Genomic DNA, 15,428 nt, shown 5'->3' with positions numbered 1-15,428 from the left:
TAGTAAACTTAAATAAATCTGAACATTCTCGTAATAAATTTTCTGTAAGAAAGCTGTATCTGCTTAAATTTTTGTTGCAGAAAGCTTTATAAGTATTGTTATACTAAACTGATCACTTTAAAAAGCAGGGACAAATCCTTAGTTTTTAGGGGAGGGGCACCTCCTATATACAAGGTTAGGCCTTAGGATGTGAAGCTCAAATAGGTCATCATTTCAAGCTGTAAAATATGTAAATAGGTTGGGAAAACTACCCAAAATATATGATTATGCCAATTAAACCAATTATCTCTCTTTTGACACTTTTGTATTACTCTCTTAAATAACTCACCACAAAACCAAAACAATATTTGGGAAGATGTTACATGTTACCTATGCCATATTGATATGAAAAGGGTATACAGTTTTGAAATCTAAATTGTATGAAGAGGGTTAACAGAATTCAGCCATACCCTTATCAATTAAGTATTAAATTGGCGCCCTCAAGGACAAATCTGTCCCACTCACAGCCCAAATATCAATTTATTCAATACAGGGCTTATTGCAGGAATAAATAAAATAAGATTTAAGGACCTTGGTTTAGCTCTTATTTTATTTTGCTGGCTTAGTCTGATGAATTTAATGAATCTCATGATTGTGGTCAAAGAAACTTTTAGTGCAAGAAATTGCTTGTTTAAAACTTTTTTTCCAAAATAATAAATTTATTTCGTTAAAATTATGTCAATCACTGAAATATATGCTGTTTGTTGTGGAAACATGTGAAGGGTTTCCCCATAAAGCTTCCCTATAAGGTGACAAGTGTTTCAGAAATTTAATACATTGGTTAGATCCATGAACCATCTACTGACATTTCTGGAATTGGTAGATTTTGCTAATTGCTTTCGGATTTTCAAACTTCCTAAAACTTACCTTATATCTGAATGACCTTGTACCTGAATGTACCTTATATTATTCTATGGGGACATATAGGTAGAATATGAGATACATGTATCAGGTTGTAAAACAAGGAGGTAATAACTGAAATGAAATTGTTTTATAGACAGCAAAGCTGGTCCAATGAATGGAGCACAGATTTACCAGCCTACTTTCTCCACTATGCAGATGCAACAGGCTCCAGTAACAAGTGAGTTATTTCCCTTGAATGAGCTCTTCTAATGTATCTCACCTTTTTTATTTCCGTATACTAGGGATAGATATATTTAATCGCAGTAAAGGGGAAAGGTCTAATTCTGATTAGTTTATTCACTGATTAATGTGCATTAATACTCATTCATATTTTAATACTTTTACCTTTTACTCCAAAAATAAAAAAAGTTACAAAAATGATTAAATCTACAGCACAGATAAAGTTGTTTGGAAAGATGAGTATTGATACACACATACACTTAACACCCACAATTATAACCAACAGACAGCATACTTATGTGGATCTACTTCTGGAATGAAATCTGTGGAATGACTCGATCACATTAATGTGGATCTTCCTCTAGAATGAACTCTGTGGAATGATCACATCATTCCTGTTATATTGAATGAACTCTGTTGAATGCCCATCTTAAACTATAACCTTCCTAATGAAGAATGATCATACATTTACATTTTCAATACTAATTTTTCACTTTTTTAGAATCACAAGTTGTTAGTGTGACTATTGCATGATTTACTTTGGATAGACTAAATTTAAGTTGTCAAGGACATCTTAATGTCAAATTTGTGAGAAATTGTTTCCTTATTGTTACTGTCTATAGAAATAAATAGCTACTAAATAAAAAGCTTAGTAGCTTCTCATTATTTGAAATGATCCCTATAAAAATATCATGCAGTAGTCACCCCAAATCTACACATAACTAAAACATCATTACATGTCGTAGCATACCTATGGTTATAGCACATTTTTAGTTGTAATAATTTATTAACATTGCTTTTCTAATTTTCATTTGCATTTTATGTTTTATTGTATTTATTGTGTATTTATTTAACATTTTAATTTAACTAATTTTCACACTGTATACCCATATGAAAGGTTGTTTAAGTTTCTCATTTAAAATCAATGGTCTTTCGAAATGGATTATTCATGAACTTTGAATTTGTTGTAAAAAATAGATGAAAGAGAAACTGAACAATATTTTATTATGGGCCTTAGCCAATGAAATTGTTTTATTTCATTCTTTTCATGCTCTTCCTCCTGTGTGCTTTATAATTTGCTTTGGTCACCTGCATGTGGTGCTCATTTGCTTCAACATCTGCACCAATTTAACTATCGCCATGACAACTACAGTGCCACTGGTAGTAAACCCTGCTGAAGCTGGCGCCGCCCTGGTGACAGCCCCTGCGACCTTGATACCTACTAACGCACAAAGCGTAAATTACTTTGACCAGAATGGACAGGTAGTGTTGTGTAATGTGATTCTGCTAGGTTAATTGACAACCAAGAAAGGGGGGACAGTAACGGAAATTTGTACAATCACAAATATACAAAGTATTAATCACAAAATCAGTGCACCACTAACCATTACTAATTGTACTAATAATCAACACATAATACAATAGACTTATCCAAACCTTAGAATTTTCTTTCTTAGCTAGATAGTATTTTTCATTGAAGTTTAATTTTAAAGATTATGATTTGCTTTCTTATACAAAAAAAAAGACAACATGCTAGATTAGCTAGAATAAAATGTAACTATCCAAATAAAAAAGCTTCAATGCTGGCCAGATTCTGTTGCCACTTACAAAATATAAACAATGACAATTCCTCTTCGCAGTAGACAAATGCAAGTTAACTTACTTACTATATGCTTCAAGGGAATAAGCAGAAATACTGTTCTTTTTTTGACAAAATCCTTCATTCAGAAATAAAATGATTATTTTTGACAAATTTTTTAAAGTTTAAAGTCTGTAAATTGTTAATAGATAATGAACTGGATTTCTAAAATATTTGATCCTTTTACATAACAAATGTCCATATTAGTATTTCAAAAATCACCATATAAGTATTTCAAAAATCACCATATAAGTATTTCAAAAATCGCAAGTCTTCAAGAGAGAAAAATAGTGGAAGTCATGTACATTTTAGTTAAACTTTTGTTAATTTGTTTTTTTGTAAAAACATGCCCTGATGTTACAATGAATATGACAATTTCCTACTCCTACTAGATGTATTGATGTATTTATATGCAGGCTATTATGCATGTTCACATGTTTATTTTTGTTATTTTTATTTTATTTTTATTATTTTTATTATTATTTATATTGCTTTCCCTTTTCATTTCTTTTTATATTTGTTCAGTTTTATTTTAGTTTAATTTACCAAATATATCTGTTGTTGATTTTATGTATATGCACACTAGCCATGAAAATCACAAATCATAGAGTTAATAATAGCATTACAGGAAAGACAATGAATCACTGAAGCATAATAGTATTTTTATAAGCAATCATTGTATTTTCATTTACTGTTGAAACAATAGAAAATTTGTCAGCAAGAAAATCTTTACTGATAGTCTGGTTTTGGATGGATAAAAGCCCCAGTCTCCTTTCATCTTGGTTTTGGATGGATAGAACCCCCAGTCTCCTTTCATCTTCAGTGGATGATAGACTCAATCTCTTTTGGTCTCAAGTGAATAGATGTGTCAGATTTTGGTTAATAAAAGTCTTGTTTTATTGGGTCTCAGAGTCGAATGGAAAATATTCTCAATCTCCTTTATATGATGTGGATTGTCTACTTTGGATAGCTCAGTCTTTTTCAGTTTTTGTCCAGCCTGCAACTATTGTTGCAGAAAGCTCGACATAGGGATAGCGATCCGGCGGCGGCGGCTACGGCGGCGGTGTTAGCTCACTTCTTAAAAGCTTTATATTTTAGAAGGTAGAAGACCTGGATGCTTCATACTTTGTATATAGATGCCTCATGTTACAAACTTTCTGTCAGTCACATGTCCAATGTCCTTGACCTCATTTTCATGGTTCAGTGACTACTTGAAAAAAAAGTTAATATTTTTTGTAATGTTAAATTTTCTCTTATTATAAGTAATTGGATAACTATATTTGGTATGTGCGTACCTTGCAAGGTCCTCTTGTCTGTCAGACAGTTTTCACTTGACCTCGACCTCATTTCATGGATCAGTGAACAAGGTTAAGTTTTCGTGGTCAAGTCCATATCTCAGATACTATAAGCAATAGGTCTAGTATATTCGACGTATGGATGGACTGTAAGGTGTACATGTCCAACTGGCAGGTGTCGTCTGACCTTGACCTCATTTTCATGGTTCAGTGGTTATAGTTAAGTTTTGGTCTGTTTTTCTTATACTATATGCAATTGGTCTACTATAATTGGTGTATGGAATGATTGTAAGGTGTACATGTCTAGCTGACAGGTGTCATCTGACCTTGACCTTATTTTCATGGTTCAGTGGTCAAAGTTATGTTTTTTAGTTTTGGTCTATTTTCTATTACTTTATGCATTAGGTCAACTATATTTGGTGTATGGAAATATTTTATGATCTATATGTCAGTTATGCAGGTTTTATTTGACCTTGACCTCATTTTCACGGTCCATTGCTAAGTTTTAAGTGTTTATGTTTTGGTCTGTTTTTCTTTATTAATAAGCAATAAGTTAACTTTATTTGTTGTATTGAAGAATTTTTAGCTGTATATGTCTGCCTGGCATGGTTCATCTGACCTTGACCTTATTTTCATGGTTCATTGATCAATGTTTCATTTTCTTGGTTAATGTTGTGTTTATGTGACAGTTGAAATAAAGCTTTATATTTAGGTCTATTAAGATAGTATCAAGGATTAGTAAAGAAGGCGAGACATTTCAGTGTGTGCACTCTTGTCTGTTGATAGTTGTCTCAGCTATTTTGGTTTTGGATAGATAGAAGTCTTAGTCTTCTTTGATCTTCAGTGGATAAAAGTCGCAATCTCCTTTGATATCAAATGGAAAGTAGTCACAGAGTCTAATGGAAAGAAGTCTCTCTTATTTTGGTCTAAGATGGAAAGAAGTCTCAGTCTTCCTTGGACTTTGGTGGATAATTATCTCAGTCTCTAGTGGATATAAGTCTCATTCTTTTTTGGTCCCCGTTAAATAATAGTCTCAGTCTTTGTTGGTCTCTGGTGGATATTTGTCTCAAATTCTTTTAGTGTCCTGTGGATTGATGTATCTGTTTCCTTTTGTCTCAGATTGATGTATCTGTTTCCTTTTGTATCTAAAGGAATAGGTTTCTGTCTCTGGAGGATAGAAGTCTTAGTTCTTTTGGTATATGACTGAAAGTAGTCACCAACTCCTTTTGTCTCTGGTGAATAAAAAAAACTACAGTGGATAGCTGTCTGAGTTATTTAAGTCTCGGATTGATAGTTGTCTAACTCTCCTTTGGTCTATTATGGTATCCAGGTGATAGTAAAATCAGTCTACTTTGGTCTGTAATGGACAGTAGTCAGTCTCCTTTGGTCTTGGATGGACATTTATCTTGGTCTGTTATGGTCTCCAGGTGATAGTAAAATCAGTCTACTTTGGACTGTAATGGACAGTAGTCAGTCTCCTTTGATCTTGGATGGACACTTATCTCGGTCTGTTATGGTCTCCAGGGGATAGTAAAATCAGTCTACATTGGACTGTAATGGACAGTAGTCAGTCTCCTTTGGTCTTGGATGGACATTTATCTCGGTCTGTTATGGTCTCCAGGGGATAGAAAAAAATCAGTCTACATTGGACTGTAATGGACAGTAGTCAGTCTCCCCTTGGTTTTGGATGGACATTTATCTCGGTCTGTTATGGTCTCTAGGGGATAGTAAAATCAGTCTCCTTTGGTCTGAAATGGACAGTAGTTAGTCTCCTTTGGTCTTGGATGAACATTGATCTGGGTCTATTATGGTATCCAGGTGATAGTAAAATCAGTCTCCTTTGGTCTGTAATGGATAATAGTCTGTCTCCTTTGGTCTTGGATGGACACTTATCTCGGTCTGTTATGTTCTCCAGTTGGATAGTAAAATCAATCTCCTTTGGTCTCCATATTTGTATATTAAGTAGTTCAGATGTACATAAATGTTTACCAACCACAGAATTAATATCTATCGTTTGCTTAAACATTGCAAAAAGTTAGGGAAATATCATAGAACCAGTAAATTTTTTGAATTATTCAGCATTTTTACCATGCAAAAAAAGAAGTTTGCATGAAAGTTTCAAAAGTTATCACAACAAAGAGTGTAAAAGTAAATTGTAATGATGAAAGTTGTCAGGTTCAAATTAGAATAGTAGCCTGCAAAACATGTATATGAAGAATAATGATTTAGGACCAGAACATTTTAAACGCATAAGGATAACATTTCTAATTGAAGTGCAATTTCCGAAGAATTTTTTAACATACAGAAGCTATGAATTTTCAAGTAAACATGATATCCTGAAATACTTTTAACTTTTTATCCTCAATCGATGAAAAGAAATATTATTAAGAACTTTATTTTCTGTTGAAGACAATTTCCCTTTAGCTAAAAATTATCTTCCTTATTCATTTTTGATGAAAACATAAAAGATATTTTCTTATGTATAACCTCCGATTTATTTCTAAGCATCTTTGACACTTTGTCTTTATTATTAGATGAATGTACAAAACCACAATTTAAATCCAGTTACATAGCATTTTTCATTAATGTAAATTCAATTTTGAGTTATTCACCATTTCCAAGATTTTCAAAATATGTATTTTCTTACCAGGTTTTTTTTTCCTGAATCATAACATAGTTGTTAAATTTTTCATCTGTGAGAGTATTTTTTTTAAAACTTTTCCCTTATTATTTTTATCTGTTAAGATATTGCAAACAGGAGACATAGCTAATTGCTGCTACTTTCCTGAGACAAAACTAATGGCCGCTTTATCCTCTAAACAGTTCTTCCTGGAGACAAAACTAATAGCTGCTTTACCCTCTAATCCAGTTCATTATCTGCTAACTAATTTTAAACAATACAACTAATGCTAGACTATTTCAATAATTTGATTTAACACATATAATTTAGTTGTATAGAATATTAATTGATTCACAAACTACAGGTTATTAATGTATAAATTGTTTATTTTGCTGTTACAGTTACTGGACAGCCTCCCAGCATGCCGAGATTTTAGGTTAGGCCAATGTCAAAGGCCAACATGCAAGTATGTGCATGTACTTGAAGGTGAGTTTTGTAACTATTAGGCCATTAAGATAAGTTTATGTTGAACATCCTCTAGATATATTTTGTTTTTGGCAGACCACAGGAATATGAAATGGATATTTATATTTCCCCATCTATTATGTCTTAACTTATGTTTTACAAAAAAAAGAGACAAATTTAAGAGGTCATGGGCATATATTATGTTCTTTTTATTTATTTCTCACTCATAGATTTCACAAAAGTCTGATGGTGTTAAATATAGACTTTTCGAAATGGTTTTATTAAAATCAAATTATTTCAAAATGTGTACAATCAGTAATAAGGAAATCTAAGAAGAGTCATTTTCATAACAAATCCAACAATTGTTTGAAAGAATAACTCCAGTATATGTGCATCAAGTTGAATTTAAATAATATAAAGGAAAGCGAATAAATGTCCTTTAAAAAGAACACTGACCATTGAGGATAGAATGTTTGAACACATCCTCAGAGTGACAAATCTTCATGTTTTTACATGTTCTCAGTGGTTGGATGGGATTTAAAAAAAAGGATCCGTATTGCACTTAAAGGCTTAGAATGAACTTAATAATTTTCTTTTTCAACTTGTAAAGTATTCCCGCCTAAAAAAAAAATTTAAATGTCTGATGTAGATTATTCAGCAATTTGTATTTCTAAACTTTTATAGCTTTTATTTATAGCTGTCTTAATGTTTCTCGTTTAAAAATTGAATTGTACTTTGTTTTACAGAATATGTTGAAGTTGGTGATGGAAAAGTTACAGTCTGTCGTGATTCTGTCAGAGGAAAATGCACACGACCCATGTGCAAATATTATCATATTCCTGTAGAACTTCCACCTGCAAAATGACAGTGAAAGTTTCTTCCAAACATCTAAGTGATGTCCAATCTGTCTTTATTATGTTTTAATTGACTATGATTCCTGCCATTGGATAAAGAGTTGAATTGACTTGTTATACATTTTAACACAAGTGGCCATTTCATTAGAAAGGTGCTATTTAGATAATTCTTTATTGTTTGTCTCCGGTGACACACAAGTTAATGGTTGCCATATTATTTTCAGACACATTCAACTACTTTGCCAATGCTGAATTAAAATAATTTTCCCGTGATGTATGGAAATAGTAATTAACATATTTGTTCAACTGTGCCATGTTTAGTTCTCCACACACGTACACAATTTTGCTCAAACCTTCTATACAGTTTGATAATGTGTTCAGTAAGATCTATCGGCTTGCAAGCCTTAGCTAATTCATACTACGCAAGTTTTTTATAACAAGTAAGGGTTAGTTACGCATCTCTACACAATTGTTACATAGCCATGCAGGATAATATAAATAGAAAAATATTCAGTCACCATTGTTTGGCTATAAAAAAATAAGTTTGTGTGTTAAACATTTCAAGACTGGGTTTTATGTTCTTAACACATGTAAAGAAGGGATAAAATCAATAAACCCACATTGAAGAAATAAACAAATTTACATAAATTGTACAAAACTATTATAACCATATTTGTAACAAACAATGGTGAGTGACCTACTTTTTTATCTAATGTGCGATAGTGAGCTAATTTATCAAGGAAAGTCCAATGCTTCAACATATGTCTTCATCACAAACTGCTAGCAAATTTCTGCTATCAGCTTTGTGTTATTATTTTTCTACTTTGTTAATGAGTTACTTTAGTTTGAATATTTTGACCTTCACATCTCTATTTTAGAACAATAGACTAGTTCTACATGGAATAGTTCATTGTTTTAAAATAAAGATTGGAGAATTGTTGTAAATTATATTTTTTGATGAAAATGGTGCAATCATAAAAATGCACATTAAAATAAAGTCATTTAACATTACCAACCCTTAAAATATAACAATATCCAGTTTGTTACATTCAGACTTAATTGATTTTGATAGCTTGTAAGCAATCAAAGGACTTTGAAAGGCATATATTCAGTCAAACCTTATATCCAGTTTACCTACACGCTGATAATTTCTATGAAATTCCCTCCCATCTGTACGTAAAAAGGAAGTTACTATTTTGTTTTTGATAGATTGATTATTTGTTTTATTTTTGACGCTGTTCTGTTAAATGACTTTATTGTGTTATTATTTGATATGAACAAGTTTTGTTTGAATGTTTTTAATGAAATGTGCCATATAATGAAATGTTTTTTGGTCCTCGTGTGACTTACAACCTACAACCAATTTCAACCATTTTTCTGACTTCTTTACAATATTTTATTTTTGTGTTTTGTGGTGGTAGACATGTACAATGTATAGTGCTAATTTCTAAAGGTGTAAATATATTCATTACGAGTTGTACAGTGTATCTTCCTTTTATTTTATACAGATACAAAAATTATTTCTAAACACAAGTCTTTTTATAAGTAATTTATTAATGCCTACGATGATGTTATTTACTACAAAGTGATTTTAATGAATCTTCTATATTTTCTTAAGAATTCATACACAATTTAGGATTTTAATATTTGGATTTTAGCTTTGTACTTCTTATTGTAAAAATTTACTAGTTTAGAAAAAGAAACTAATTTTATAAAGATGCTTGAAAGCTTCTCTTTCATAGTAAATTTTCTATGCAAAATTAGCAAACTGTAGGTTTGTTCATTGGTGAACAATAAGTTTATTTTTATCCCCTCCCAAATGAAAAAAAAAGACAAGTTCCATTCTTTTTGTTATCTTTATGCCAAATTATCTAATTAATTTTGGTCGAAAATTTATTTAAAGAAAATATTGTTACTTATTTCCTGTAATGGATAAATTTTGTCTCAGTCATTTTCCCCCCAAAATATTGTCTCTAGCAAAAAAGAATTATTTCAAGTTTTTTGAGTGTTGTCCATTTGTTAACTTTTTAAAATCTATTTGCATATACTTTCTTAGGAATATATAGTGCTGTACTTGCTGAAAATTTTCTGATGACTTTTTTTATATCGAAGTGCCATAAATATGTCTTAGTCTTCAGTTCTATGAACATTTACAAAAATATGTCTATTTAAAGTGGTTTTTTTTAGTTTGCCAAATCTTATATTTAAATCATGATCTCTTATTAAAGGTATCTCTAGAAAATGAAATGAAGAAAATAGAAATGTTTAAGAAGTTCAAAATAGTTACATCAAATTTTCCAGTAAATTGTAAACTTAATATTTTATTAAAAATTTATTGAAACTTATATTTTTTATTTCCAATTTTTTAGAATTTTAAATATACTGCAATTATTTAAAAAAAAAATCATTTTATTTTGAAATGATTATTTTTTTTCTCATCTATTTCATTGATGCCATATCAACTTGTTACTTTCTCAATTGTTTACATGACAAACTGTTAAAATTATTTGTGATATTATAATGTTAGTGTGTAGTTTTAGTCATTTGTTAACAGTGGTTTTAATAAGTGTCATCTTTTTTTCATTATTTTTAAATCCAATCTCTGCTATTTTTTTTAAATATTAAATGAGACATAACACAGTTAACATTAAAACCAAAGTCTTTCTACCCCTATACTACGCAAGTTAACTAATGTGTTCTGTCTTTTAGTTGGTGCTTTGTTACAAATTTTTCATTTCTATTTTATTTTTGTCTTTGTTAGATGCATTTAAAATGTGTCTTTACAATTTAATTTGCCAGAAGAACACCCATGTTTCAAAAGATTATAATATGATTTCAATTTTGAAAATAAGAAAATTAATAAATTGATAATGCAGTTTTAATTTCATACAAAAAATTACTTTTGAATAATTTGATAGAAATTTTGATTTAAAAATGAATTTAAAACATTAAAATTAAAACTGCATGTTTAAAGTAAGAACAGCCTTGAAATAAGTTGTGTCTCTCCTACCAGCATATTTTTAAATTTTTATTTTTTTTATTCCCAAGCAGAGATTGGATATTTCATTTGTATAAAACAAACTTGTTGAATGATCACATTATATTAGTCTAAAACGCTGTGTGTTAAACACGCAGCAGGGAATGTGTTCTTTGTTGTATGAATGTTACCATAATTATTATGACATGTATATATATTTTTTGATTACTCCAATTCATGCATTGATTATATGGATAGAAAAAAAAGGAACATCAAATGTTCTCTTTCAAGATATTTTGGTGTAAAATTATAGAGATTTTGTCTTGGGCAAAGTTTTTTATATAAGAAATCCGAGAAGTCTAAGCTTGCATACCAGTAGTGTGAAACAATTAACGGTATGAACCATTATAAATGTAAATGGCTTTGTTTGCTTAAGTGTGAACAATTGAGGTGCGATTATCTATGTTGGAACAAGATTGAAATGAATTGTGTATAATTTTTTCAAAATTCAAATTTTTAGAAATAAAGATTTAAAGTGTTTGATTTGTACAGCAAAATCACAAAAAAATTAGAATAAATTAATATTATTGCAGGAATTATTGTAAACATAATTGTTCCTGTCAAAATTTGTTCTTGCATAGATAAAATCTCAATTGTTCAAAGAACTGTCAAACAGTTCTCTCAGCAAGTGCCCATCAGTATATTTAGCAGCTGCTTCTGAAAATGAAATTTTAATTGTGTGTTGTAATAGTTGGTCATCCAATCAGATTTGCTGTTTCAAAACGAAAAGAATTGAAGCAGTCTGAAAGATGGCAGGCCATTGGATTTTAGAATTACATCTAGGTGGATAAATCTGATTGGATTGTCAATAGCTAACTAAAATTGATTCAAAGAATGTGAAAATATCTTGGAAGAATTATCAATACTTGTTGTTAGGAATAATTATTCACGGCTTGATTTTTAACAACTTAAATGGTAAATTATGCATGCCTTGTAGTTCATATCAGCAGCCATCATATTATATATCTTTGTCAGCCGGTGATGGTTTTATTTGAACTCACAAAAACAACATCATTTATTATTTACATAATGATTTTGTGCTAATTTTGCACAGATCCACTTACAGAGCTATAACATGTAGAATTGCTTAAGCTTATTTGCTATAAATGCGTCCATAAGGACATCATGTTGCTTACAGTGTGTTGTTTGCTTTAGCTTGTAAAGGACTCTGAAAGAGAAGCATAAATAAATATATGATTTAGAATATAACCATTATACATACTAGTAAACTGTGTTGTGCTCTTTTTCTGCATGATCTCACTTCCTTTGTCCTTTTGCAGTGAGCTCCGGCTCAAGGTTTTAGAGTGTTCTTATATTTACACCTAGCAAGAATTTCCAGCAGACACATCATCTTTAGATGTATTGTGTCAATATATGCCTTTAAAGCAGCAGTCTTGGTATTCGAACAAAAGGCATATGTAGTGATAACTAACTGCCTTTAATATAGAGTTTTTTTTCAATGAAATATAATGTTTGTATGCAGAATTTACCCTGGCAATTTAAAACGCTGCTAAATATTGGAAAACAGTCACTTTTTAAACCAACTTTATTCAAAGCCAGCCATATTTTATATCTCTGGATTAAAATTAAAATGAAACAACCAATGGCAAGAACATTTGTTCAAACAACGATGTTACCTTGTTTGAAACATGATTGAAAATTATCAAAAATAACATAAAAACAAAAGATTCTATGATAAAGCATTGGTTTCGCTTTGATAGGCATTTAAGAATATGTGTTCAAGTTAATAGAAAAAAGGAATATATTTATATATATTTATGGCCTGGCCCACAGACCAACACCAGATATGCATTTATATAATGCCTTTTGTTTGAATACCATCAGTTCTTTTCTCTGTTCATTAACTTAGAATGTGGAAAGCTTTGGAACAAATGGTGTAGATTTCCTGTTTAAAACAGTAGCTGGTGCAATGTGTGTGTCGGTTTGTTGGTAATAACATTATTTGCAAGTCACAATTTGAAGACACATTGACTAAAAATTGGTCTTCTTAGATTTGGTGCTAAGTTTCATGTGTGTATTTCTACAAATGTTCGGAAAAGACCCGGTGTCCATGTTCAAATTCATAAATTTGTATAATATATTTCCTTTTATAAAAAGAGTCATAATAAAATTTAGTTCGCACATTAGTTACAGATAGTCTTTGGACAGATTGTATGCTGGATAAATCCAGTGTTTCCCTTCTTTACTGAAGGTAAAGTAGCCCCAAGACCCCTGAGCTACAAGTTTCTACGAACAGTACAGAGTAATATTGCACTGTGAAAGGAAAGTTTGCGGTGGCACTTAGAAGGTACTTTGGGAAATGCTTATTTTTTTTCTTGTAACTTGCTGCTGGCGCGCAGAAAAGCTTTTAAAGATTTGCTTTTAATACCAGCTATGTATTACATGCATTTATGTTAAAACATTTTGCTCACTCTCAATTGATACTTCTGGCAGTGTCGCCTAAATTAATCTTGCCAAGTTTATAATCACGTGTTCATCAGTAGAGGGCCCACCGATTAGCTTGTAGTGGTGCTATTTTATTGGTTCAGTAGCTTAAAGATATTTTGTAAAAATCTTCAATATTCCAAAATGATCTCAGAAGTTTTATATCTTTATTTGTTTAGTTGAATCTCTATGTTTTTATGTTCAGTTCCCAAAATATTTCCTGGGTGCCAACGGAGGAAGAAAATTTGTGAATATCTACAGTCTGGAGGCTAGCAAACAAGGACAATGCCACGCTTAAAAGGCTTACACCTGCAACCAATCAAATGTAGGATTGGCAATTAGCCCTGGATAGTTGAATGTTTACCCAGCATGCATTTCAGTAGGTTGCACTTGACATGCTGGCACCTTTCTGTTGTAGATGTTTTTGTAAGACCAAAGACGTGTCTTCCAGTGTACTTGTCAAAGACCCGAGTCAGACTCGGTATTTTTTCGTTGTTAATTTATCTGAATCATTGTTTATGATTTTTGTTAAGATTATTGTGTACATAATTATTTTGGTTAATGGATATCTTTTTTTAATTAAACCAAAACGGTAGTGATTAATTTTTCACTTTTCATTTTTTTTCACGGAAGATTTTCCAAATCGTCACCAAGTGATGTACAAATTTAATCGTTCTTAATATATAAAATTTAAAGTGATTTAAACTGCCTTTTTAGATTATTTAGTGCCATTACTCGTTGAAATGAATAGGCCACTGTGCGCACTAAAATGCTGTTAAGTATTTGACACTGATCCATAAAGTAGGTTCTAAAATCGGCAAATGAAAGCGATCGCTACTTGGACTTTTATGTTATTTCACAAACTGATAGATAACAAAAACATTTGAAATACCATCAAAATATATGTCACAACTATAGACCTTAGTGTCGGATAACAATTTTATTTGTAGTGGCCTACTTTTTAATCCAGGTCTTTTAAATAAGGGAGTAAAACAAGTCACGCTGGTTCGAGTGCATAACACTCAAACAACTCTTTTTAATACAAAAGGATGGCATAAGAAGGTTCCTTTTATTTTACTGCGAAATTGTAAACCTTGTCACTCATAGTTTCCTGTCCACAGCAAAACGAAAAGCTAAAATTTCTGCTCCAAAGTAAAATCACACCAAACGAGTCTGAATCTTGAAATAAGTTTCGATTAATTTCTCTACAGGTGTATATTAAAAGAATGTACTCAATGTCGACGTATTCAACATCTAAGAATACTTGCACCATCCAGAAATTTTATTAGATGCAACGATCAGTTGTCAGCATTTTACAGTGAAGTCTATTCAGTAGTCATAACTATCATGATCCTTGAACAGAAAAACGAAATACCAATGTAGGTTTTCAGTAAAAAAAAATAGCTTTGCAATTAATCATTGCATGTACCAGTATTCAGATCTGAATTTGACATATAATTACGAATTCCTTGTACTCGGCACGAGTTTATGAAAACTAGTATCAAATAATGGAACCTAATATAATATATCGTCCCAGCCTGGTAAGCTCGTTACCAAAAGTTCGAAAAGTCGAAAAATATTTGATGGGCAAACACATATATTATAGACTGTCCAGCGACATACTTGCTATGGATGTAGTAAGCATTGATTTATAACAACATACGGAAACCATCGTTTATTTGTGTAGTAATAGAGGTCGGTCATTTACAAACGTATCAGCCGTATCGTATACGTTGACGTATCCGCATCTGCAGATATATCAAAAAATATTATGTGATCCCGAGCTTTTTAATAAGACCATACTTCATTTAAAAAAAAACTAATTGGAGTCTTTTCGAAACAATCAAACATACACTTTCAATCTTTATGATAGGAGTGTTTCGTAAAAAAAAATATAAGGGGTTCTATCAACTACTTTTACATGCCCTTAAAAAGGAGCCAATGTAGGGCA

The 15,428-nt window shown here is 31.1% G+C and overlaps 1 protein-coding gene across 21 annotated transcripts in view; it reads left to right on the top strand.

Annotated features, from left to right (window-relative positions):
• Window positions 1-14,182, top strand: part of LOC134711750 (muscleblind-like protein 2a) — a 129,165-nt gene extending 114,983 nt beyond the window's left edge. For 20 of the 21 annotated variants that reach the window (XM_063572589.1, XM_063572587.1, XM_063572601.1 and 17 more), the window contains 4 exons: window positions 1,037-1,120; window positions 2,276-2,385; window positions 7,078-7,162; window positions 7,888-14,182. In XM_063572589.1, the coding sequence (XP_063428659.1) occupies window positions 1,037-1,120; window positions 2,276-2,385; window positions 7,078-7,162; window positions 7,888-8,006 (398 nt within the window). In that variant the 3' untranslated portion in view covers window positions 8,007-14,182. The remainder of the gene's footprint in view (window positions 1-1,036; window positions 1,121-2,275; window positions 2,386-7,077; window positions 7,163-7,887) is intronic. The other variant, XR_010106230.1, reaches the window with a different exon arrangement.
• Window positions 14,183-15,428: the final 1,246 nt, after the last annotated feature.

The sequence above is a fragment of the Mytilus trossulus genome, chromosome 3 (genome assembly GCF_036588685.1).
Source record: "Mytilus trossulus isolate FHL-02 chromosome 3, PNRI_Mtr1.1.1.hap1, whole genome shotgun sequence".
NCBI lineage: Eukaryota > Metazoa > Mollusca > Bivalvia > Mytilida > Mytilidae > Mytilus > Mytilus trossulus.
This window is presented reverse-complemented; position numbering and strand designations above follow the sequence as displayed.